General features: G+C 39.3%; 1 protein-coding gene across 1 annotated transcript; it reads right to left on the bottom strand.

The window, feature by feature from the left end:
* Positions 1-741: 741 nt before the first annotated feature.
* ubl7b (ubiquitin-like 7b (bone marrow stromal cell-derived)) lies at positions 742-22,143 on the bottom strand. The gene is made up of 11 exons (XM_081372113.1): positions 21,737-22,143; positions 20,479-20,656; positions 19,677-19,796; positions 19,515-19,597; positions 13,986-14,070; positions 13,852-13,909; positions 11,910-12,037; positions 11,751-11,800; positions 11,136-11,285; positions 10,770-10,859; positions 742-965 (listed from the first exon to the last, which is right to left on the bottom strand). The coding sequence occupies exons 2-11, from the start codon at positions 20,651-20,653 to the stop codon at positions 831-833; spliced, it is 1,074 nt and encodes a 357-aa protein (XP_081228239.1). The 5' UTR covers positions 20,654-20,656; positions 21,737-22,143; the 3' UTR covers positions 742-830.
* Between the last annotated feature and the right edge of the window lie 4,794 nt (positions 22,144-26,937).

The raw sequence follows: 26,937 nt of genomic DNA, 5'->3' as shown, positions 1-26,937 counted from the left end.
ACAAAAGTTACTAGAAGGATTTTTGATTTTCGGAAGCGTTTGCCCGTCACAGCCAAACGAAATTGGCGGCGTAGTCGCCAAAACAGGAAGTAGTTCATATTTCAGGAACGCTGTCACGTATCGAAACCAAACTTTGTACATTAACTCGAGACTCCAATGTGAGGATGTACAAGATAAAAAAAAAAAAAAAAAATCCTAAATTTTACATCATTGGACAACACACACACATATATATATATATATATATATATATATATATATATGTGTGTGTGTGTGTGTGTGTGTGTGTGTGTATAAAAAGTACAACAATAATTATTTCTCCATACTACAATATTTTAATGTCATATTACTAATAAAACATTCTCCATACTAATAATATCCTTATTATATTACTGTATTAGTTATAATAAATATTCTCGTGCTATAATAATAATTTAAAACATGTACAGCCTTTGAGTTTTGGTGATTTAAAAATGTTCCTAAAAACTCTGGAACTTTGGTAGTCAAATGTGTTTAAATTAAATGTATTATATTATATTAATTTTAATTATCCAAAATCAAGATTGATATTAAGTTGGTAGTTCAGATTTGTGTGTATGCACTTTTGGAGGAGTTTAATATTTTTAACACTGGATTCCCTTACATTGTCTCACAGTGCCACCTAGTGGACATATACTGACGTTACCAGAGAGGCCTGATAAAACACTCATTCACTCATGCAGTCTCACTTAAACTCAAATACAATTCTACAGTTTTTCATAACTTTTTTATTTTATTATTTCAGTGAAAAGTAATAAAAAAAAGAACAAACAAACTGGGCTGGTCACAGGTCACAGTCCCCCAGAGAAGATGATCTCCAGTGCCGACTGCAGGTCTCCGTTCGTGGCCGTTAGCGCTCGCAGAGCCAGACTCTCGTCCTGGATGCCCATATCCCTGAGCTGCTGCATCTGTGTCTGCCAGCGGCCCTGCAACACACACACACACACACACACACACACACACACACACACACACACACACACACACACACACACACACACACACACACACACACACACACACACACACACACACACACACACACACACACACACACACACACACACACACACACACACACACACACACACCTGTAAGCAGCAGCCACTGCAAAATGCTCATTTTCTAAAGCATTTATCGAGCTACATGGCTCTATCCATCAGTAGTCAACATTTGAAGTGGATCAAAACCTTTCATCAAAGTTATACTATAGATAGATGAACTACTACTAAACTATACTATAGTGAAGTATACTATAGATGAACTTTGATGAACTTTTTTGATCCACTTCAAATGTTGACTACTGTATATATACACACAATAAATCAATCCAAACATTACTCGGACACCAGATATAATGTGTGATGTGTTCCACTAGTGTGATCAGGACACTATAGTTCATTACTGTGAGTGAGGAGAGCAGAATACAGTAAACTGTGACACATTACACCCAGAAACTCTTCATACAGAGACTCTACCAGTGACATTTATAACAATCTGGGCCCAGAAATGATTCGGACACTTTGAGCTGATCATGTTTTGCTGAAGTGTGTTTTCTCTTTAATTGCTAATGCTCTTTTCACACACAGACTGAACACAATGAAGCATTGCTTGGTGATTGGTTGAGCTAAACTGGTATTATCTAATTGTGTAGTTAAATTTAACAGCTGACAGATATTCAACATAATTCATGTGTGAGACAGTCTAACAGAAGGACGGACAAAACCAGTCAAATATCCACTGAGTTCTGCTCATATTTCATTACCATTCTCTAAACTATAGCGAATAAGCTGATAATGTGAGAAGTGTTGCTTTGACTGTATATATACACAGGGTTACCTGTTAACACACCTCGGTTAACTTCAAATTCAAGGACCTTTCAAAGACTTTCCAGGTCCAATACCCTAAAATTGAAGGACAACCTCAAAGGTTGAGGTTCCATCATAGTAGTTTCGAGCGCATGAACTTCATGGCAACGTACAACACAAAGTACGGGAAACACTTAACGTAACGTGTAAATGCGCATAACTAACGTAGATCAAGCAAGCTAGTGCACACAGGCCACAAAGTGTTGGCGGAAAAACACATTAGCGGACCGGAGGGAATAATGTGGAATGTTTTCCAGAAAACCTCTTGCACATAATAAATTCAAGCACTTTCAAGGACGTGTATCTGTGTGTTTACTACTGTATCTGTGTGTGTTTACTACTGTATCTGTGTGTGTTTACTACTGTATCTGTGTGTGTGTACTACTGTATCTGTGTGTGTACTACTGTATCTGTGTGTGTTTACTACTGTATCTGTGTGTGTTTACTACTGTATCTGTGTGTTTACTACTGTATCTGTGTGTGTTTACTACAGTATCTGTGTGTGTTTACTACTGTATCTGTGTGTTTACTACTGTATCTGTGTGTGTTTACTGTATCTGTGTGTGTTTACTACTGTATCTGTGTGTGTTTACTACTGTATCTGTGTGTTTACTACTGTATCTGTGTGTTTACTACTGTATCTGTGTGTGTTTACTACTGTATCTGTGTGTGTTTACTACTGTATCTGTGTGTGTTTACTACTGTATCTGTGTGTGTTTACTACTGTATCTGTGTGTTTACTACTGTATCTGTGTGTGTTTACTACAGTATCTGTGTGTGTTTACTACTGTATCTGTGTGTGTTTACTACTGTATCTGTGTGTGTTTACTACTGTATCTGTGTGTTTACTACTGTATCTGTGTGTTTACTACTGTATCTGTGTGTGTTTACTACTGTATCTGTGTGTGTGTACTACTGTATCTGTGTGTGTTTACTACTGTATCTGTGTGTTTACTACTGTATCTGTGTGTTTACTACTGTATCTGTGTGTTTACTACTGTATCTGTGTTTACTACTGTATCTGTGTGTGTTTACTACTGTATCTGTGTGTGTGTTTACTACTGTATCTGTGTTTACTACTGTATCTGTGTGTGTGTTTACTACTGTATCTGTGTGTGTGTTTACTACTGTATCTGTGTGTGTGTTTACTACTGTATCTGTGTTTACTACTGTATCTGTGTGTGTTTACTACTGTATCTGTGTGTGTTTACTACTGTATCTGTGTGTTTACTACTGTATCTGTGTGTGTTTACTACAGTATCTGTGTGTGTTTACTACTGTATCTGTGTGTTTACTACTGTATCTGTGTGTGTTTACTGTATCTGTGTGTGTTTACTACTGTATCTGTGTGTGTTTACTACTGTATCTGTGTGTTTACTACTGTATCTGTGTGTGTTTACTACTGTATCTGTGTGTGTGTTTACTACTGTATCTGTGTGTGTTTACTACTGTATCTGTGTGTGTTTACTACTGTATCTGTGTGTTTACTACTGTATCTGTGTGTGTTTACTACAGTATCTGTGTGTGTTTACTACTGTATCTGTGTGTTTACTACTGTATCTGTGTGTGTTTACTACTGTATCTGTGTGTGTTTACTACTGTATCTGTGTGTTTACTACTGTATCTGTGTGTGTGTGTTTACTACTGTATCTGTGTGTGTTTACTACTGTATCTGTGTGTTTACTACTGTATCTGTGTGTGTTTACTACTGTATCTGTGTGTGTTTACTACTGTATCTGTGTGTGTTTACTACTGTATCTGTGTGTTTACTACTGTATCTGTGTGTGTTTACTACTGTATCTGTGTGTGTTTACTACTGTATCTGTGTGTTTACTACTGTATCTGTGTGTGTTTACTACTGTATCTGTGTGTTTACTACTGTATCTGTGTGTGTTTACTACTGTATCTGTGTGTGTTTACTGTATCTGTGTGTTTACTACTGTATCTGTGTGTTTACTACTGTATCTGTGTGTGTTTACTACTGTATCTGTGTGTGTTTACTACTGTATCTGTGTGTTTACTACTGTATCTGTGTGTTTACTGTATCTGTGTTTACTACTGTATCTGTGTTTACTACTGTATCTGTGTGTTTACTACTGTATCTGTGTTTACTACTGTATCTGTGTGTGTTTACTACTGTATCTGTGTGTGTTTACTACTGTATCTGTGTGTGTTTACTACTGTATCTGTGTGTTTACTACTGTATCTGTGTGTGTTTACTACTGTATCTGTGTTTACTACTGTATCTGTGTGTGTTTACTACTGTATCTGTGTGTTTACTACTGTATCTGTGTGTTTACTACTGTATCTGTGTGTTTACTACTGTATCTGTGTGTGTTTACTACTGTATCTGTGTGTGTTTACTACTGTATCTGTGTGTTTACTACTGTATCTGTGTGTGTTTACTACTGTATCTGTGTGTTTACTACTGTATCTGTGTGTGTTTACTGTATCTGTGTGTGTTTACTACTGTATCTGTGTGTGTTTACTACTGTATCTGTGTGTGTTTACTGTATCTGTGTGTTTACTGTATTTGTGTTTACTACTGTATCTGTGTGTGTTTACTACTGTATCTGTGTGTGTTTACTACTGTATCTGTGTGTGTTTACTACTGTATCTGTGTGTGTTTACTACTGTATCTGTGTGTTTACTACTGTATCTGTGTGTGTTTACTACTGTATCTGTGTGTGTTTACTACTGTATCTGTGTGTTTACTACTGTATCTGTGTGTGTTTACTACTGTATCTGTGTGTTTACTACTGTATCTGTGTGTGTTTACTACTGTATCTGTGTGTGTTTACTGTATCTGTGTGTTTACTACTGTATCTGTGTGTTTACTACTGTATCTGTGTGTGTTTACTACTGTATCTGTGTGTTTACTACTGTATCTGTGTGTTTACTGTATCTGTGTTTACTACTGTATCTGTGTGTTTACTACTGTATCTGTGTGTTTACTACTGTATCTGTGTGTTTACTACTGTATCTGTGTGTGTACTACTGTATCTGTGTGTGTACTACTGTATCTGTGTGTGTTTACTACTGTATCTGTGTGTGTTTACTACTGTATCTGTGTGTGTTTACTACTGTATCTGTGTTTACTACTGTATCTGTGTGTGTTTACTACTGTATCTGTGTGTGTTTACTACTGTATCTGTGTGTGTTTACTACTGTATCTGTGTGTGTTTACTACTGTATCTGTGTGTTTACTACTGTATCTGTGTGTTTACTACTGTATCTGTGTTTACTACAGTATCTGTGTGTGTTTACTACTGTATCTGTGTGTTTACTACTGTATCTGTGTTTACTACTGTATCTGTGTGTGTTTACTACTGTATCTGTGTGTTTACTACTGTATCTGTGTGTGTTTACTACTGTATCTGTGTTTACTACTGTATCTGTGTGTGTTTACTACTGTATCTGTGTGTTTACTACTGTATCTGTGTGTGTTTACTACTGTATCTGTGTGTTTACTACTGTATCTGTGTGTTTACTACTGTATCTGTGTGTTTACTACTGTATCTGTGTGTGTTTACTACTGTATCTGTGTGTTTACTACTGTATCTGTGTGTGTTTACTGTATCTGTGTGTGTTTACTACTGTATCTGTGTGTGTTTACTACTGTATCTGTGTGTGTTTACTGTATCTGTGTGTTTACTGTATTTGTGTTTACTACTGTATCTGTGTGTGTTTACTACTGTATCTGTGTGTTTACTACTGTATCTGTGTGTGTTTACTACTGTATCTGTGTGTTTACTACTGTATCTGTGTGTGTTTACTACTGTATCTGTTTACTACTGTATCTGTGTGTTTACTACTGTATCTGTGTGTTTACTACTGTATCTGTGTGTGTTTACTACTGTATCTGTGTGTTTACTACTGTATCTGTGTGTGTTTACTACTGTATCTGTGTGTTTACTACTGTATCTGTGTGTGTTTACTACTGTATCTGTGTGTGTTTACTACTGTATCTGTGTGTTTACTACTGTATCTGTGTGTGTTTACTACTGTATCTGTGTGTGTTTACTACTGTATCTGTGTGTTTACTACTGTATCTGTGTGTGTTTACTACTGTATCTGTGTGTTTACTACTGTATCTGTGTGTGTTTACTGTATCTGTGTGTTTACTACTGTATCTGTGTGTGTTTACTGTATCTGTGTGTTTACTACTGTATCTGTGTGTGTTTACTGTATCTGTGTTTACTACTGTATCTGTGTGTGTTTACTACTGTATCTATGTGTGTTTACTATTGTATCTGTGTGTGTTTACTACTGTATCTGTGTGTGTTTACTACTGTATCTGTGTGTTTACTACTGTATCTGTGTGTGTTTACTACTGTATCTGTGTTTACAACTGTATCTGTGTGTGTTTACTGTATCTGTGTGTTTACTACTGTATCTGTGTGTTTACTACTGTATCTGTGTGTTTACTACTGTATCTGTGTGTTTACTACTGTATCTGTGTGTGTTTACTGTATCTGTGTGTGTTTACTACTGTATCTGTGTGTTTACTACTGTATCTGTGTGTTTACTACTGTATCTGTGTGTGTTTACTACTGTATCTGTGTGTTTACTACTGTATTTGTGTGTGTTTACTACTGTATCTGTGTGTTTACTACTGTATCTGTGTGTGTTTACTACTGTATCTGTGTGTGTTTACTACTGTATCTGTGTGTTTACTACTGTATCTGTGTGTGTTTACTACTGTATCTGTGTGTTTACTACTGTATCTGTGTGTGTTTACTACTGTATCTGTGTGTTTACTACTGTATCTGTGTGTGTTTACTACAGTATCTGTGTGTGTTTACTACTGTATCTGTGTGTTTACTACTGTATCTGTGTGTGTTTACTACAGTATCTGTGTGTGTTTACTACAGTATTTGTGTGTGTTTACTACTGTATCTGTGTGTGTTTACTGTATCTGTGTGTGTTTACTACTGTATCTGTGTGTGTTTACTACTGTATCTGTGTGTGTTTACTACAGTATCTGTGTGTTTACTACTGTATCTGTGTGTGTTTACTACTGTATCTGTGTGTGTTTACTACAGTATCTGTGTGTGTTTACTACAGTATCTGTGTGTGTTTACTACTGTATATGTGTGTTTACTACTGTATCTGTGTGTTTACTACAGTATCTGTGTGTGTTTACTACAGTATCTGTGTGTTTACTACTGTATCTGTGTGTTTACTACTGTATCTGTGTGTGTTTACTACAGTATCTGTGTGTGTTTACTACTGTATCTGTGTGTTTACTACTGTATCTGTGTGTGTTTACTACTGTATCTGTGTGTGTTTACTACAGTATCTGTGTGTGTTTACTACAGTATCTGTGTGTGTTTACTACTGTATCTGTGTGTTTACTACTGTATCTGTGTGTTTACTACTGTATCTGTGTGTGTTTACTACTGTATCTGTGTGTGTTTACTACTTTATCTGTGTGTTTACTACTGGATATGTTTGTGTTTACTACTGTATCTGTGTGTGTTTACTACAGTATCTGTGTGTGTTTACTACAGTATCTGTGTGTGTTTACTACTGTATCTGTGTGTGTTTACTACTGTATCTGTGTGTTTACTACTGTATATGTGTGTTTACTACTGAATCTGTGTGTGTTTACTACAGTATCTGTGTGTGTTTACTACAGTATCTGTGTGTTTACTACTGTATCTGTGTGCGTTTACTACTGTATCTGTGTGTTTACTACAGTATCTGTGTGTTTACTACTGTATCTGTGTGCGTTTACTACTGTATCTGTGTGCGTTTACTACTGTGTGTGTTTACTAATATATCTGTGTGTGTTTACTACTATATTTGTCTGTGTTTACTACTGTATCTGTGTGTGTTTTACTACTGTATCTGTGTGTGTTTACTACTGTATCTGTGTGTTTACTACTGTATCTGTGTGTTTACTACTGTATCTGTGTGTGTACTACTGTATCTGTGTGTGTGTGTACTACTGTATCTGTGTGTGTGTGTACTACTGTATCTGTGTGTTTACTACTGTATCTGTGTGTTTACTACTGTATCTGTGTGTGTTTACTACTGTATCTGTGTGTGTTTACTACAGTATCTGTGTGTGTTTACTGTATCTGTGTGTTTACTACTGTATCTGTGTGTTTACTACAGTATCTGTGTGTGTTTACTACTGTATCTGTGTTTGTTTACTACTGTATCTGTGTGTGTTTACTACTGTATCTGTGTTTACTACTGTATCTGTGTGTTTACTACAGTATCTGTGTGTTTACTACTGTATCTGTGTGTGTTTACTGTATCTGTGTGTTTACTACTGTATCTGTGTGTGTTTACTACTGTATCTGTGTGTGTTTACTACTGTATCTGTGTGTGTTTACTACTGTATCTGTGTGTTTACTACTGTATCTGTGTGTGTTTACTGTATCTGTGTTTACACTACTGTATCTGTGTGTTTACTACTGTATCTGTGTGTGTTTACTACAGTATCTGTGTGTGTTTACTACTGTATCTGTGTGTTTACTACTGTATCTGTGTGTGTTTACTACAGTATCTGTGTGTGTTTACTACTGTATCTGTGTGTGTTTACTACTGTATCTGTGTTTACTACTGTATCTGTGTGTGTTTACTACAGTATCTGTGTGTGTTTACTACTGTATCTGTGTGTTTACTACTGTATCTGTGTGTTTACTACTGTATCTGTGTGTGTTTACTACTGTATCTGTGTGTGTTTACTACAGTATCTTTGTGTTTACTACTGTATCTGTGTGTGTTTACTACTGTGTGTGTTTACTAATATATCTGTGTGTGTTTACTACTATATTTGTCTGTGTTTACTACTGTATCTGTGTGTGTTTTACTACTGTATCTGTGTGTGTTTACTACTGTATCTGTGTGTGTTTACTACAGTATCTGTGCGTGTTTACTACAGTATCTCTGTGTGTGTGTGTGTGTGTGTGTGTGTTTGTTTACTACTGTATCTGTGTGTGTTTACTACAGTATCTGTGTGTTTACTACTGTATCTGTGTGTTTACTACTGTATCTGGGTGTGTTTACTACTGTATCTGTGTGTGTTTACTACTGTATCTGTGTGTTTACTACTGTATCTGTGTGTGTTTACTACTGTATCTGTGTGTGTTTTACTACTGTATCTGTGTGTGTTTACTTTCAACAACTTTCCAGGGCCTTGAATTTTCTTTTTTTTTCAGATTCACAAACTTTCAAGGGTTTCAAGCACCCGTGGGAACCCTGTGTATATACAGTGAGGAAAATAAGTATTTGAACACCCTGCTACTTTGCAAGTTCTCCCACTTAGAAATCATGGAGCGGTCTGAAATTGGCATCGTAGGTGCATGTCCACTGTGAGAGACAAATCCAGAAATCACAATGTATGATTTTTTAACTATTTATTTGTATGATACAGCTGCAAATAAGTATTTGAACACCTGAGAAAATCAATGTTAATATTTGGTACAGTAGCCTTTGTTTGCAATTACAGAGGTCAAACGTTTCCTGTAGTTTTTCACCAGGTTTGCACACACTGCAGGAGGGATGTTGGCCCACTCCTCCACACAGATCTTCTCTAGATCAGTCAGGTTTCTGGGCTGTCGCTGAGAAACACGGAGTTTGAGCTCCCTCCAAAGATTCTCTATTGGGTTTAGGTCTGGAGACTGGCTAGGCCACACCAGAACCTTGATATTCTTCTTACAGAGCCACTCCTTGGTTATCCTGGCTGTGTGCTTCGGGTCATTGTCATGTTGGAAGACCCAGCCTCGACCCATCTTTAGTGCTCTAACTGAGGGAAGGAGGTTGTTCCCCAAAGTCTCGCAATACATGGCCCTGGTCATCCTCTCCTTAATACAGTGCAGTCGCCCTGTCCCATGTGCAGAAAAACACCCCCAAAGCATGATGCTACCACCCCCATGCTTCACAGTAGGGATGGTGTTCTTGGGATGGTACTCATTATTCTTCTTCCTCCAAACACGTTTAGTGGAATTATGACCAAAAAGTTCTATTTTGGTCTCATCTGACCACATGACTTTCTCCCATGACTCCTCTGGATCATCCAAATGGTCATTGGCAAACTTAAGACGGCCCTTGACATGTGCTGGTTTAAGTAGGGGAACCTTCCGTGCCATGCATGATTTCAAACCATGACGTCTTAGTGTATTACCAACAGTAACCTTGGAAACGGTGGTCCCAGCTCTTTTCAGGTCATTGACCAGCTCCTCCTGTGTAGTTCTGGGCTGATTTCTCACCTTTCTTAGGATCATTGAAACCCCACGAGGTGAGATCTTGCATGGAGCCCCAGTCCGAGGGAGATTGACAGTCATGTTTAGCTTCTTCCATTTTCTAATGATTGCTCCAACAGTGGACCTTTTTTCACCAAGCTGCTTGGCAATTTCCCCGTAGCCCTTTCCAGCCTTGTGGAGGTGTACAAATTTGTCTCTAGTGTCTTTGGACAGCTCTTTGGTCTTGGCCATGTTAGTAGTTGGATTCTTACTGATTGAATGGGGTGGACAGGTGTCTTTATGCAGCTAACGACCTCAAACAGGTGCATCTAATTTAGGATAATAAATGGAGTGGAGGTGGACATTTTAAAGGCAGACTAACAGGTATTTGAGGGTCAAAATTCTAGCTGATAGACAGGTGTTCAAATACTTATTTGCAGCTGTATCATACAAATAAATAGTTAAAAAAATCATATATTGTGATTTCTGGATTTTTTTTTTTAGATTATGTCTCTCACAGTGGACATGCACCAACGATGACAATTTCAGACCCCTCCATGATTTCTAAGTGGGAGAACTTGAAAAATAGCAGGTTGTTCAAATACTTATTTTCCTCACTGTATAGTGAAATGCGTCCCCAGTAGTGTGTTGTTCTGCAGCTCACCTGGAGCGAGCTCACGCCAGAGGCCTGTAGGGCTTGTTGAAGAGCCTGAGAGAGGAGACTGTTGTTGACCGGAGCGCCAGAGGACGTGTCCTACAGCACAGAGGAGAGTGAGCATTAGAGTGTGTGTGTAAGAGAGAGTGAGTGAGTGTGTGTCTGACGACCCACCAGTGGATGAGTCCTACAGCACAGAGGAGAGTGAGCATTAGAGTGTGTGTGTAAGAGAGAGTGAGTGAGTGTGTGTCTGACGACCCACCAGTGGATGTGTCCTACAGCACAGAGGAGAGTGAGCATTAGAGTGTGTGTGTGTGTGTGTGTGAGAGAGAGAGTGTGTGTGAGTGTGTGTGAGTGTGTGTGTGTGTGTCTGACCGGAGCGCTGGCCTCAGGGGTGCTGGCTAACGCTAGCGCTGATGCTAGCTCGCTCTGAGTGATGGGACGAGGTCCGGTTGCTCCACTGGGACCCAGAGTCGTCGGTCTCGCCACTGCAAACGGTCTCTGGTGTCTGGCTCGGTTTCCATGCTTTAAAATAAAAAAAAATAAAAAATAATTCTACTTAATAATAATAATAAAAGAATTACCATTATATTATTATAAAAAAACTATATTATATTTAACTATATTAACATAAGAAAGTCCACTTACTTAAATACTACTATACTCATAAAAATCCCCATTACCAAAATATTACTATAATTACACTACAAATTCTCCTTACTATAATATTACTATAATAATAATACAAATTATCCGTTCTATAATTTTACTAGTAATACAAATGGCCTTACTATAACATTTAAAATTCTCCTTAATGTACTATAATAATAATAAAAATTCGCCTTACTATAAAATTACAAGAAATAAAAATGTCCTTACTATGATACAATTTAATATAATGTTACTAACAATAAAAAAAAATCATAATTATGATCAATAAAATAATATAAGATTTTATACAATCTGACTGTAGAGGGGGACCAAACCTACAGGCTGGAAATCCTCATCGTCATCTGACATGCCCTCGAACAGGAAACCTCCTGTCACACACACACACACACACACACACACACACACGAAAAACAATGAGCAGACGCTGTGAACATCATCATATCACCAGACGGTGTTTCATCTAGAGCTGATGCTCACCTGGCATTTCGCTGTAGGAACTGGCCGATGTGTTTCGTGACGAGCCGGACTGGCTGGAGATGCTGCTGGTCACCGAGTGCAGGACCAGGACGATGGCGTTCACCAAGGCCGGGTGAGAGCGGATCAATCTGGAGCCCACACACACACACACACACACACACACACACACACACACACACAGGCAGGTGAGATCATGTTCACTGAAGCGTGTGACTCCTAAAGCCCTATTTTAACGATCACAGCTCATGGTCTAAAGCGTCTGAATCCACTTTTGCTAGTTTAATGACGGGAAAATGGTCAGTGCTCCCGGCGCTGGTCTAAAACGGTCGTCTCTATTCTCTTAGGGTGTTTTCACACTGTCATGCGGACCCGGGTGCGCACTAGGGCTGTCACTTTATGTTCGAAAATCGATTGTACAATCGATCGACCAACCAACGCAAGTTTCGAAAACGAAAATAGGGAATCGATTTTAACGGCCTTCTCTCGGAGCGCGACCAGCTCGTCACGATACGCCCGCAGCGAACGCGCGTCACACAGCGACTGCAGGCTCTGACAAACACGCATAACAGTAAATTATACTTCTGCATAATGTGTCTTTTTTTACAACAAAACTGTGAATTCTGCCGGTATTCAGACAGTCTCATGCATACAGACACAGATTCGGGCTACGGTCTACAATTTCCTACGTAGGCGACATTTGTTTGACATTTCTAATCGTAAACACAGCCATGTTGAAGACTGAGGTAATGTTTTCATTGCTGTTATGGCAGTCCACTCTGCTTATTGTTTTTCGAGAATGTTGCACTCCTTTTTGTCATTGTGCACGAAGCTTCACGCCAATAAATCATCAGGAAAATTTGCTGACTTGTGCGCGTCTCAAGCGCGGCGCACCCTCTAATGCCTGTTAGTTGTCCGTGGATTTCCCCATATTTGGCGTTTAAAATGGAAACGTCTTTTTTAGACATGGAAAATCGATTTTACAATCGATTCAATGAACACTTATGTCTCAGAAACGGATCTGCTCGTGTGTGTGTGTGTGTGTGTGTGTGTGTGTGAGGTTAAAGCGAGACCATCTACGGGACAAGCCAGATTCCACCATATCTTTATGTAAACAATATTAATCTTTTACATTGTAATCCTTTTATTTTTAATATTTGGCATATTTGTGTGCTGTTGCGCATCCCTGTGTGTGTAATAAGCAGAGTTGTCTGTAATAACGCACTCTTTAAATAACAATAAAAACATTGAGCCTTCGACCAACTGAAACCTGGTCTAAAGTCAGTCTATTTCAGTTCCTCAAAATAGCAACGCTCCAACAATACACCTGAACACACACCTGAACACACACCTGAACACACACCTGGTTCTCAGACCAGCAGCTCAGGGGCCACAGATGGGCACAAATGCATTTGCTATTTAAAAAGCAGGACGTGAAAATGAAAATTGCGTCGGGCTGAAACTAACAAAACACACTAGCGTCGTGCCTGGCGCTGCATTGCACCGAGTGTGGGATAGAGCCCTGTGTGTGTGTGTGTGATAGGGCCCTGTGTGTGTGTGTGTGATAGAGCCCTGTGTGTGTGTGTGATAGAGCCCTGTGTGTGTGTGTGATAGAGGTCGGTGTGTGTGTGATAGAGCCTGGTGTGTGTGTGATAGAGCCCGGTGTGTGTGTGATAGAGCCCTGTGTGTGTGTGTGATAGGGCCCTGTGTGTGTTTGATAGGGCCCTGTGTGTGCGTGATAGAGCCCTGTGTGTGTGTGATAGGGCCCTGTGTGTGTGTGTGTGATAGAGCCCTGTGTGTGTGTGTGATAGAGCCCGGTGTGTGTGTGATAGAGCCCTGTGTGTGTGTGTGTGTGTGTGATAGAGCCCTGTGTGTGTGTGTGTGTGTGTGTGTGTGTGTGTGTGTGTGTGATAGGGCCCTGTGTGTGTGTATGGAGTAAACTCACGTGTCCAGCAGGTTTGGGTCTGTGAACTGAACGAACAGATCTTTATCCTGAAGCACACCTGCAAAATGAAGGAGCTGATGAGAGTCACATGGTTCTCCGTCCATGAGCGTTAATGCGTTTCAAAGCCCACAAACCTAAAGCCACAGGATCTGAGCTGAGTCCAGGAGAGGCCGCGATGATCTGCTCCAGCGACTCTTTATTAGCCAGCATCTTATACACCTGAAAACACAAGAGAGCGTGTTTTAATGCTTTATTAAGGTGAAAAAGTTTATGTTTTGATATTTTTTTTAATGTTTCACTTCATTGGAATGGTACTAAACATGAACGCACACACACCTGCTATATCAGGGAACGAACAACTGCCGGCCCGCGGGCCAAAACTGGGCCGCCAGCAATATTTTCTGGCCCGCCGGATTATTTTGGAAGTCCTAAATGCTGCACAAAACTCTTCCACTACTTGAGAAAAGCCGTAGTCGCGCGGCGATTTCACCGCCGCCGGCGCGGGATTACATTTGAAAGTATAACTGTTCGTTCACACCGGACGCGAATAGCAAGTCAAATTCGCGCCTGCCGTGTCTAGTTATTCGCTTGACCACTTTGTGTCCATTCGCGCATCAAAAGACGGTAGCGGTCAGAACTCTGGTGTACTATGGACGGAGCGGGCGGTCTGACTGAGAATAGCCCACTCCCGACATCTTTTGACAGCGTATCCGCACTTAATTCTGACCGCCTGTAGGCTACACCTATTGATACTTTGCAGTCACGTGACTACCACGGATACCTGGCGGGCAACAAACGGGTATTTTCAACGTAGAGTCCTGTAGTTCCAGGTCTTTCTAATAGCTATCAAGTCTGTTAGCGAGCTAGCTGCATATGGACTAGGATTAACTCCAAGGTAGCTAAATTGTGTAAAGCAGACAAGTTTTTTAAAGATAATCGAGCAGTAATAATTCCTCCGTTAATAATCTAACGTTAGCTCTACTGCTGGGTCATCTCTGGTTCTCATTGAAAATCATAGATATCGCAAACCTCAAAGCAACCTATCACACACTTCTGTTATTGTTAGCAAAAGACGACAGCTGTTACTCACACCGCCACCGGCGAGAGAGTCAAAGTGCCCGGAAATCATTCATTTTCAATGAATTTTGGTAATGGTAATTTGCACAGACGTGCACTGTGAATGTTGCTTATCTCATCTGCGGTTAGTGCATCCAATTGCACAACAACTATCTGGCATGTCGTTTACACCTCAAAACACCAACTTTTGTATAGTAAAACTGGCGATCCTTGTTTAGTTTACTGGGTTTCGTTGCTGGAGAACGACGTTCTTGCCCGCCAGCCAGTACTTGTGACGTCACGTGCAAAGTATCAATAGCTCTGAGGAGCTGTTTGGTACTGAAACCATTGTCAGTCAACAACAATCTTTTTTTGCAAGGATGTTTGAAATAGTTCGGCAGAAAATAGCCTACTTCATTTGTCAGTAGGGCAATATGATTTTCGTTTATGTTGCTTAGAAATTTGAGTGATAGGCTTTGTCCTATGTAATTTATGTTAGGCTATTTATATTTCATAATTTTTTTCTGTGGCATTTTTTTTCTCTGCTGACAGTACAATGTTACAATAGCCTAATATTTATATTGACACGAACACAATTTTTGTATAGCATTTATTATAGGCTACTTAATCTCATTCTTTCCGTTAGAGACATTTGAATGTGAGATTATGAAACGAGATCTAAATTTTGCGGACCGTCAGGTCGGGAAATAAAGCGGGTGAACACCGAGTGTATTTTAAGCGGTTGCTGAATAGAACCTTGTGGGAGCGGGACGGAAAAAAAACAGTCCCGCGCAGACCTCCTTAAACCTTAGGTGTGTATGAGTGTGTTCCGAATAAATAATAATAATAAAAAAAGGAATAATAAAGTTCAAAAGTCGGACTGTAAGCGAATGAGGTATGATAGCTATTCACACCTTTATTAAAATGTCTGTAATCTGTTACCACAGTAGTACTTGATCTGTTTAAAATGATTTCCTTGATATATGCCTAAGGTGTTAAATTAAAAATCTAAATTAAAATTTGTCTAATCCAGTAATTAATTTTTTCTATTTTTGATCTGAGCACAATCAGAAAATCAGAAAACCCATTGTTATTCGTTTTTTCATTTTAGTTCAGGAAATAAATAATGGAAAAACAAGTCGTTTTTCATCTTTTTATTTTTGGTTTTAGTTTGAAAAAATGATTGAACGAATGATCCACGGACGGTGACGGACCCATCATATTCCGCGATTATAGGCCTATATAATAGTAGTTAATTTGTATCCATAGGCCTACTCTGTGTAGCTGGCCCGCCATCTACTGGCTAAAAAAATTACTTAGTTACTTGCCGACCCCTGTGCTATATGAACAAACACAATTGTAGACATGATTAGAAAAGGCTTTTAAAAAATTGTCACAAATCAACCATGGTGAAGTAATCTTTGATCATGTCTAAAAATATCCAAATGACAAGCCTAATACAAGTAAGTAATTATGTCCGAAAATACTGTAATAAGCAACTAGATAATACACAGCCATCTATATATATATATATATATATATATATATATATATATATATATATATATATATATATATATATATATATATATATATATATATATATATATATATATATATATATATATATTATATTTATATATCTAGTTACAAAATACAATGTTCTTTGTATTTGTCCCTCAAAACAGGAATACCTTTGCTTTTAAACACTGTGTTATTTGAAAATATTAAGATTTTTTATTTCAGGATTGCTTTTAATTGACTTATTTTGTTGTTTATTTATTCAGTGTTGTATCTTTTTTTGCTCTCTACTTTGTGTTTTAATTTATATTGTCGTGGTTGCATGTGTTATCTTTGAGAATGCAACTTAAGGTGCTATATAAAATAAATAATTATATAATTTATATATATATATATATATATATACAGTCCCCTCCAAAAGTATTGGAACAGTGAGGCCAATTCCTTTATTTTTTCTGTAGACTGAAAATATTTGAGTTTGACATCAAAAGATGAATATGAGACAAGAGATCAACATTTCAGCTTTTATTTCCAGGTATTTACATCTGGATCTGATACACAACTTAGAAGATACAATCTTTTGTTTGAAACCACCCATTGCTCATGTGACCAAAAGTATTGGAACATGTGACTGTCAGGTGTGTTTTGTTGCCCTGGTGTGTCCTATTACATTGATTATTCAAACAATAAATAGCACTGAATGTCTGCGCTCAGTTTCAGATTTTGGTTTTGCCTGTGCAGACTGCATTCATTATAGTTAGACGTGTAACCAACATGAAAACCAGAGAGCTGTCTATGGGTGAAAAACAAGCAATTGTGAAGCTGAGAGAAAATGGAAAATCAATCAGAGCCATCGCACAAACATTGGCCATAGCCAGTACAACCATTTGGAATGTCCTGAGAAAGAAAGAAACCACAGGTGTACTAAGTAACAGACCTCGAATGGGTAGACCAAGGAAAACATCAGCAGTTGACGACAGAAACATTGTGAGAGCTGTAAAGAAAGACCCTAAAACAACTGTTAGTGACATCAGCAACAACCTCCAGAGGGCAGGAGTGAAGGTATCACAATCTACTGTTCGCAGAAGACTTCATGAACAAAAGTACAGAGGCTACACCAGAAGATGCAAACCTCTCATTAGCAAGAAGAATAAGAAGGCCAGGCTGGAATTTGCCAAACAGTACAGAGACAAGCCTCAAACATTCTGGGGCAAAGTTTTATGGACTGATGAGACAAAGATTAACCTTTACCAAAGTGATGGAAAGGCTAAAGTTTGGAGAAAAAAAGGATCTGCTCATGACCCTAAACACACAAGCTCATCTGTGAAACACGGAGGAGGTAATGTAATGTCATGGCTTGGGCTTGCATGGCTTCTTCTGGGACGGGCTCATTAATCTTCACTGATGATGTAACACATGATGGCAGCAGCAAAATGAACTCAGAAGTGTACAGAAACATTTTGTCTGCCAATTTACAGAAAGATGCAACCAAACTGATTGGGAGATCCTTCATCATGCAGCAAGACAACGACCCAAAACACAGTGCCAAAACAACAAAGGAGTTCATTAGAAGCAAGAAGTGGAAGGTTTTAGACTGGCCAAGTCAATCTCCAGACTTAAACCCTATAGAGCATGCATTTTACCTGCTTAAAAAGAGACTGAAGGGAGCAGCCCCCCAAAACAAACAACAACTGAAAGAGGCTGCAGTGAAAGCCTGGAAAAGCATTACAAAAGAAGAATGCAAAAGTTTGGTTATGTCAATGGGTCACAGGCTTGATGCAGTTATTGCAAGCAAAGGATTTGCAACTAAATATTAAGTCCTATTCACTTTAATCTATTTTAAGTTAATCTGTTCCAATACTTTTGGTCACATGAGCAATGGGTGGGTTCAAACAAAAAGTTATATCTTCTAAGTTGTGTATCAGATCCAGATGTAAATACCTGGAAATAAAAGCTGAAATGTTGATCTCTTGTCTCATATTCATATTTTGATGTCAAACCCAAATATTTTCAGTCTACAGGAAAAAGAAAGGAATTGGCCTCACTGTTCCAATACTTTTGGAGGGGACTGTATATATATAATTATTTATTTTTTATATTTATAAATAAAAAATATCTAATACATTAATTTCATGAAAAAAAAATATTGTCTTGTTTTGTTTTGAAGATTGCAGTGTGAGAATTAAGAGTCGTGAGGAACACTTTTATGATAGATGCACTTTTATGATGGACAGATGCACTTTTATGATGGATAGATGCCCTTTTATGATGGACAGATGCACTTTTATGATGATAAATGCACTTTTATGATGATAAATGCACTTTTATGATGGACAGATGCACTTTTATGATGGACAGATGCACTTTTATGATGGATAGATGCACTTTTATGATGGACAGATGCACTTATGATGGATAGATGCACTTTTATGATGGATAGATGCACTTTTATGATGGATAGATGCACTTTTATGATGGATAGATGCACTTTTATGATGGACAGATGCACTTTTATGATGATAGATTCACTTTTATGATGGACAGATGCACTTTTATGATGGACAGATGCACTTTTAGCACTTTTATGATGGACAGATGCACTTTTATGATGGATAGATGCACTTTTATGATGGACAGATGCACTTTTATGATGGACAGATGCACTTTTATGATGGACAGATGCACTTTTATGATGGATAGATGCACTTTTATGATGGACAGATGCACTTTTATGATGATAGATGCACTTTTAAGATGGACAGATGCACTTTTATGATGGATAGATGCACTTTTATGATGGATAGATGCACTTTTATGATGGACAGATGCACTTTTATGATGGACAGATGCACTTTTATGGACTTTAAAACAGAAACGGCCATTCACTGCCATCTTAAAGCCTGGAAGAGCCAGGGCGTTTTTTTATAAATATAACTTTGATTGTATTCGTCTGAAAGAAGGATGTCCTATACACCTAGGAAGGCTTGAGGAAGAGTAAATCATGGGCTAATTTTCATTTTTGGGTGAGCTATCCCTTTAACTCAAATGCTGAGTGAACAGGCTGGAGTGTTGTGGTGTGTACCGACCGCTTCTCTGTACGCGGAGTTGGAGATCAGGCCGGCCTGAAGCATCCTGAACTCTCGAGCCGCAGCAGATCTGTTCACCGGCTCTGTGTGAGGAGGAACACGAGAAACATCAGCACTGATCCACCTCACAGACACTGTAATCGGGTTCAGACCCTCACGCACCAGGCTTGACCTCCGGCTCCGGCCACGTCTTCTTGATGATGTGCAGGGTGGATCCGGACTTGATCCCGTAGGAGTCTAGCGTGAGGTCATCCTTGAGCACACAGCCACAGTGCACGAAGTCTGCAAAACACAGTCGCGCGAACGCACAATACACACGTGAAAGTTGCTGAAAGGTCTGTTATACGGACCATAATCCCAATCACATATTCATTAACATTCATAATAGATAACATAACTTGATGATACTAGGACGTTTTGCTCTATTATGAATATTAATGAATATGAAATAAAAACCCAAAGGAAAATCTCAAGGGAAGCAGAGGCGCACTCCATTAACATTTAGATTTTTAATTTGTTCAAGCTTTTATTTTTTAATTTTTAGTCATTTCATTATATATTTTTTTATATTCCTATTTAGGTTTAATCTATTTTAGTTCTTTTTTTTATTACCAGTTAATAATTTTAGTGCTTCAACAAATTTATTTCAGTTTATTGCAAAGGCAACATTTCTAATGTTTTTCATAAAAACCCCACTATTAATATTTTGAATATGAATAAACTTTTATTTTTTTTAGTTTTCTATTTTAATTTTAGTTTATTTTTTCATCATTTCATTATATTTTTAATATTCCTTTTTAGGTTTAATCTATTTTACTTCATTTTATTTATTTATTACCAGTTAATAATTTTAGTGCTTCAACATACATTTATTTCAGTTTATTGCAAAGGCAACATTTCTAATTTTATTTTTAAACGGATGGACGTCGACTGTAATGTTCCTGAGGGCCGAGCCAGCACTGACCGATGAGCTCCGGCTCGGGCAGCGAGTCGGATAACTGCGCTGAGATCAGTTGTTTGAGCGTCGACACCTGGTATCCTCCGGGATGAACGTCTCCAGGCTCGGCGTCTGGGAACTGGAACATGGCCTTGGGTTTGTCCCGGAGTTTCAGCGAGAGATGCCATGAGGAACCCTCCATATCCTACACAAGAGTCCACAAACAACAGATCATTACCTCTCACTCTCAAACAGAATCTTCTGCAACACTATACATGTCCTTACTGTAACCTCGGATCAATTACATTCATCCTTGATGTCAAGTATTGATTTATTTCATTTATTTCCCTACAAAAACAGAACAAAGATTCTTACTGACCCCAAACTTTTGAACGGTAGTGTTTAATGTCACAGAAGATTATATTTCAGATAAATGCTGTTCTTTTGAACTTTCTATTCGTCAAAGAATCCTGAAATAAAAATGTAAAAAACTGTTTTCAACACTGATAATAATCATAAATGTTTCTTGATCATCAAATCATCATATTAGAGTGATTTGTGAAGGATCATGTGACACTGAAGACTGGAGTAATGATGCTGAACATTCAGCTTTGATCACAGGAATAAATTACACTTTACTATTCACATACAAAACTGCTTCATTTGTAATAATATTTCACAATATTACAGTTTTTTAATCAAATAAATGCAGCCTTGATGAGTATAAGAGACTTATGTTAAAAACATTAAACATCTTTGTCCTTTAAAGGCGGTGAGTTTTAGTAAAAACACGCTAAACACACACCAGACTTTAGTTTTATTCATATCTATATTCTGAAGTCTTGCTCACCTGATTAATACACCATTTTATTCCTAGAAATATGGAGTGATATAAAGAGAAATCCAAAACCTCCTCTGTAAAATCCACATTAAAACTCTAATGCTTTAACAAAAGCAAAACCACCTTTATCCAAACTCCTGATTTCTGTTCTGGAAATAATGTGTGCTAAATTAGTGCTTATATGATTTGATAACAATGACGCCTTTACACATGTAAACATGACATTTTAGAAAACTTGTTGTAATACAAACCAATAAGCTTCATGCACTGTGACTAAACAACTGGGTAAGTTATGCTAATTATTGATGTTAATGAATCTCTCAGAGATGATGATGACGACAGCAGATCAACATTAATCACTTATTGATCTCAGACACAGTACATTCACTTCGCATCACGGTGACATTTAATACGACACGACAGGATTAATATCTAATATCTCACCAGTTTTATTGCGAACTCTTCACAGAAGTCAGTCAGTGATGCAGCGCTTTGTCAACAACTGGTAACCGGATGTGATGTCACACAGTTTCCCCTCAAAATAAAAGTAATACAAACTCGTCTTATGAATATTGTAGCTTATGTTATATATAATGTCGCGTAGTCCCTCTGGAATTTATGTGTATGAATTTAGACGTTTTGTCGCAATTTATAACGTATATGTAATTCGATAATTATGTTTAATACGCTATAAACGTACTTTCGTTGAATCATTTTAATCAAATGAACTAAAATACTTTAATTAATAATTGAAAACGGAAATGTAAAGCTATTTATTCGCATGTTTTTTTTTCTCTAACATGTTTTATTTGAATCGCTGTCATGAAGTGTGGAGGTCAGTCTGCGCCGCCGTGTGGGACTGAGAGGTGATGCAAGGCCGACTTTAGTCTTTAGTAGAACCAGCGGTGTGATTGGGACATTTTATTAATAATATATACTAAAAGTTGTATAGAAGTGAAAGTGAAAGTCTCTGAATAATAATATCAGCCAGAGCAACATAAACATGTACTTTTAATGCAATGGCAGTGCAATGTGGTGTTTGGAAACTTCTGTGATTTATGGTATAGTTCAGGATGAGACGTATAGGTGTGTGAATCTCCACAGGGGAACATCTGATGTTTAAACATCTTCAATTAGGCAACGATAAATAAAGGTGCCAGAGTATAAAAAAAAGCAATTTGTTAAAGATGCCACTTTACATATATTTAATAATGTTTGTAGGTAACACTTTATTTTAGTGTCCTTGTTACATAGTTACTATAGTAATGACAGTAAATTATGAATAATTACATGCACCTAACCCTAAACCCCAATCATAACTCTGACTTAGTAAGTACATGTAGTTAATTATTATTTCTCACAGTAAATGTATAATTACACTGTAACAAGGACACCTTAAAGTAAAGTGTAACCTAATTTTAATAGTTCTATAGCCTTCTTGCTCTTGGATTTATACAAAACACTAGTAATTTAGTCTATAAAGTTAAAATATTTTGGAGCCAGATTTATTTTATTTTTTATTATTATTTTGTTGTTATTTTATTATTGTATGTAAGGACCATAATAATAATAATAATAATAATATTTACACACACACACGCACACACACACACACACACATGGCACGTTTGTCATTTTGTTGGGTTTTGATGAGTGCGCAGATGACTGAAGAGGCCAATCCGAGCCCGGAATTCCCTGCGGCACACTGGACAGGTCAGGGAGGATGTAGAGCTCTGAGGTGCAGCCACATGTCCTTCCTTGGTAGATTTGCGTTGCTGCCTCTTCAGGATAGCACAGGAGCTTCTCCTGCTCTCACAGAGGACTGCACCGTCCTGGACTTTTCTTCTCCAGGCAGGTCTGTCCTGTGCTAGGGATTCCCAGCTTTTCAGGTCGAGTCCAAAGCTCTTCAAGGAGGCTTTAAGGGTGTCCTTGTAGCGCTTTTTGGGGCCACCTTGTGCTCGCTTGCCATTTTTCAGCTCGCCAAAGAAGACTTGTTTTGGAAGTCTCATGTCGGGCATTCTGGTCACGTGGCCAGTCCATCTGAGCTGTTCCTTCGCAAGCAAGGTGTAGATGCTGGGGATATTTGCCCTGCTGAGGACTTCCGTGTCAGGGATTCTGTCTTGCCACTTGATCCTCAGCAGTTTCCTCAGACAGCTCAAGTGGATATGATTCAATTTTTTGGCATGGCGCTGGTAGACTGTCCAGGCTTCGCACCCATACAGAAGAGTTGGTAAGACAACAGCCCGGTAGACCTTCAGTTTTGTCTCCTGCTTGATGCCAGTCCTTTCCCATACCGAGTCACGTAGACGTCCAAAGGCTGCGCTGGCCTTGACAATCCTGATGTTAATTTCATCATCTATGTGCACAGCACGAGAGAGTGCACTACCAAGGTAAATAAACTTTTTCCCATTCACAAAGATGGTTGGCTCAGTGTAGGGTTTCCCAGGGGCAGGTTGGTATAGGACTTCAGTCTTCTTTGTGCTGATTGTTAGGCCGAAGTTGTTGCAAGCTGAGGAGAGGTGGTCCATACTGTCCTGTAGATCTTTATTTGAGCCAGCAGCCAGAGCACAGTCATCAGCAAACAAAAGTTCTCGAACAGTGACTTCCTCCACTCTAGTTTTGGCTTGCATCCTCCGCAGATTGAATAGCCCACCGTCAAAACGGTAAATGAAGTTAATCCCAGTGTTGTAATTCTGGAATGAGTCTTGCAGCATGGCAGAAAACACCATGCTGAAGAGCGTTGGCGCTAAAACGCAGCCTTGCTTCACCCCGTTTGTGATTGGGAACGGATCAGAGAGTTCTTGCTGGTCATGGAGATTGCGCACAATGCCAATGAACTTATCTGGACACCCATACTTGGCCATGATTTTCCATAGGCCCTCCCGGCTGACTGTGTCGAATGCTTTTGTTAAATCAACGAAAGCCATATATAGATCAACATTTTGTTCTTGGCATTTCTCCTGTAACTGCCGAGCAGTAAATACCATGTCAGTGGTTCCGCGGTCTTTTCTGAAGCCACACTGACTCTCAGGGAGCAGACCCTGGTCTAGATGGACAATTAGGCGGTTCAGAAGGATTCTTGCCAAGATTTTGCCAGCGACTGATAGTATGGAGATGCCTCTATGGTTGTCGCAGTCCTGCCGATCGCCTTTCCTTTTATATAGATTGATTATAGTAGTATCCTTGAACTCCTTGGGAACGGCTTCTAATTTCCACATAACCTGGAAGAGGTCGGTCAGTTTCTCGACTAAGCGAGGCCCTCCAGCCTTGTAGATTTCTGCTGGAATGGCATCGGACCCTGGAGCTTTGCCTGATGAGAGAAGTGTTATGGCTTTGCTGGTTTCCTCAGTGGATGGTAGAACAGCCAAGGACTGGTTTATTTCAACTTGAGGCAATCTCGCAATTGCCTCCTCATTTATGCACGATGGCCGATTAAGGACCGCGCTGTAGTGTTCGACCCACCTTTCAAGTATTTTGTCCTTCTCCGAAAGGAGTGTTGTTCCATCTAAGTTCAGGAGAGATGAAGTTCCTGAGTGTTGAGGACCATAGACCTGCTTGAGTGCATAGTAGAGGCACTTGGTGTTATTACTGTCAGCGTAGGATTGAATCTCCTCAGCTTTTGCGCACAGCCAGGCGTCTTGCATGACTCTGAGTCTCTGCTGAACAATCCTGCGAATGTTGAGGAAGGCAATTTTCTTTAAACTTGAGCTGCTGTCATTCAGATATGCTTTATGCAGGCGATGTTTTTCGTCAAGGAGTGCTCGGATTTCTGCATCGTTCTCATCGAACCAGTCTTGATGTGTACGTAATGGAACACCAAGTGATTCAAGAGCTGTAGAATGCAGCACGGTCTTGAGAGCAGTCCAGTCTGCCTCAGCGTCTGTATGCTCGAAGCTTAGAGACTCCAGGTGATGGTCTAAAGCCTCAACAAAGGCCAGTCTGGTGTGTTCCTGTTGTAGGCGAGTGATGTTAAGACGCTTGACACGTTGTAACACTCACACTATACCATACAGCTGAGTATACAAAATAATTAGGACCGCCTGTTCCCGTTGTCTGTTCAGTATACCAATTACGTATCAGCATGAGACAACAAATAACACCAAGAGATATGTTTAGCCAACAACCTCCTTGTATTTACAACTTCACAGAATATAAACAACCCATACCATAATACCATATACAACACCAATATATACAACCAGTTGTAACTGAGTGTGTGTGTGTGTGTGTGCGTGCGTGCGAAAAGTCATATAGTCCAGCGTGTATATACAATGTTAGGATCCGCCTCACCGGTGAGAATGTCAAGTCCGTGAGCGTGATCAATGTACGTGATGCCTGTCTTCTGTCCTCCGATCGAGTAATCCTGGCCGCGAGCCAACTAAAATACTCCACGGAGGAACGGCGACCCGGCGCTTCCAGGACAGACCCTCACTGAATACTCCACATGCACTCCGACAGGTTAGTGGATGAGAAGACGCTTCTCTCGATGACCGGCATCCCGGTTCCTTTTATGGCCAAACTCATAGTCATTTCCTGTTTACCTGACAGAACCACATGTGACGAAATGTCACGCGCAGATCTCGCGTGAATAATAATGAGGTTCCCAACACACAAAAGAAGAGGCATAAAGCGTACAGAGGAAAGCCGACAAGGTAATACATAAAGTGCCACAACATATTTAGTTATGTGGTACTAACCTTATTTATAACCTTCGTTTATGTGGCCACGCTACATAGATCCCCTCCCCCAGCCTTCGGCATAGGTGGAGAACGTCCGTACCAGCGTTTTAAGTTTACCACATTAACATTGTCTGTTTTAAGTGGAATGCCCCAACTCACAATGTAATTTATTGGCCCCATTCTTTTTATTACTTCAGCTGGACCCTCCCACTTGGGCGCTAGCTTGGCAGAAAATCTACTGGAGGCCGATGAGAGAGGGTGAGTCTTAATCCAGACTAGATCACCCGGCTTGAATTGCGCATCCTTCCGTCGGGCATTATAGTATCTAGCTTGTCTGGATTGTTGTACCCCTACTCTGAATTTGACCTCCTCTGCCATGTTGTTTTGACGTTCGACTAGAGTATATGAAGTTTGGTCAGGCGTGGGAGGTCTAAGGATCAACCGCTCCAGAGGTCCATGAAGCTGACGACCCAACATCAACTCCGCCGGAGCTCTACCGGTGGTCTCTTGATGAGCTGTATTGATGGCGAACCTTAGCTCCGGTAACCACTGATCCCACGTCTGATGATATTGTCCTACATAGGACGCAATCATGGTTTTTACCGTCCTGTTAACCCTTTCAGTCAGGTTGGTTTGCGGATGATAGCTGGTGGTGAGTTTCTGGATGCTTCCCCATGACCTGCATAGTTCAGAAAGCACATTGGATGTAAATTGTGCTCCCCGGTCCGACACCAGGTATTTCGGCACTCCCCATCTGGTGAAGATTTCCTCTCTAAGAATTTTAACTATTTTCTGTGTCTTACTATCTCGCAAGGGGAACAGCTCTACCCACTTTGTGAAATAGTCGACAATTACCAGAAGGTACGTGTTTTGCTTTTTACTCAGAGGAAATGGACCCATGAAATCCATACCTAATGTGTGTCCCGGTTCCTGAACTTGGGTATGTTGTAGGAATCCGCTAGGTTT

The sequence above is a fragment of the Scardinius erythrophthalmus genome (assembly GCF_964197995.2).
Source record: "Scardinius erythrophthalmus genome assembly, chromosome: 8".
Lineage (NCBI taxonomy): Eukaryota > Metazoa > Chordata > Actinopteri > Cypriniformes > Leuciscidae > Scardinius > Scardinius erythrophthalmus.
The sequence above is the reverse complement of the archived record's forward strand: the minus strand, read 5'-3'. Positions and strand labels throughout refer to the sequence as shown.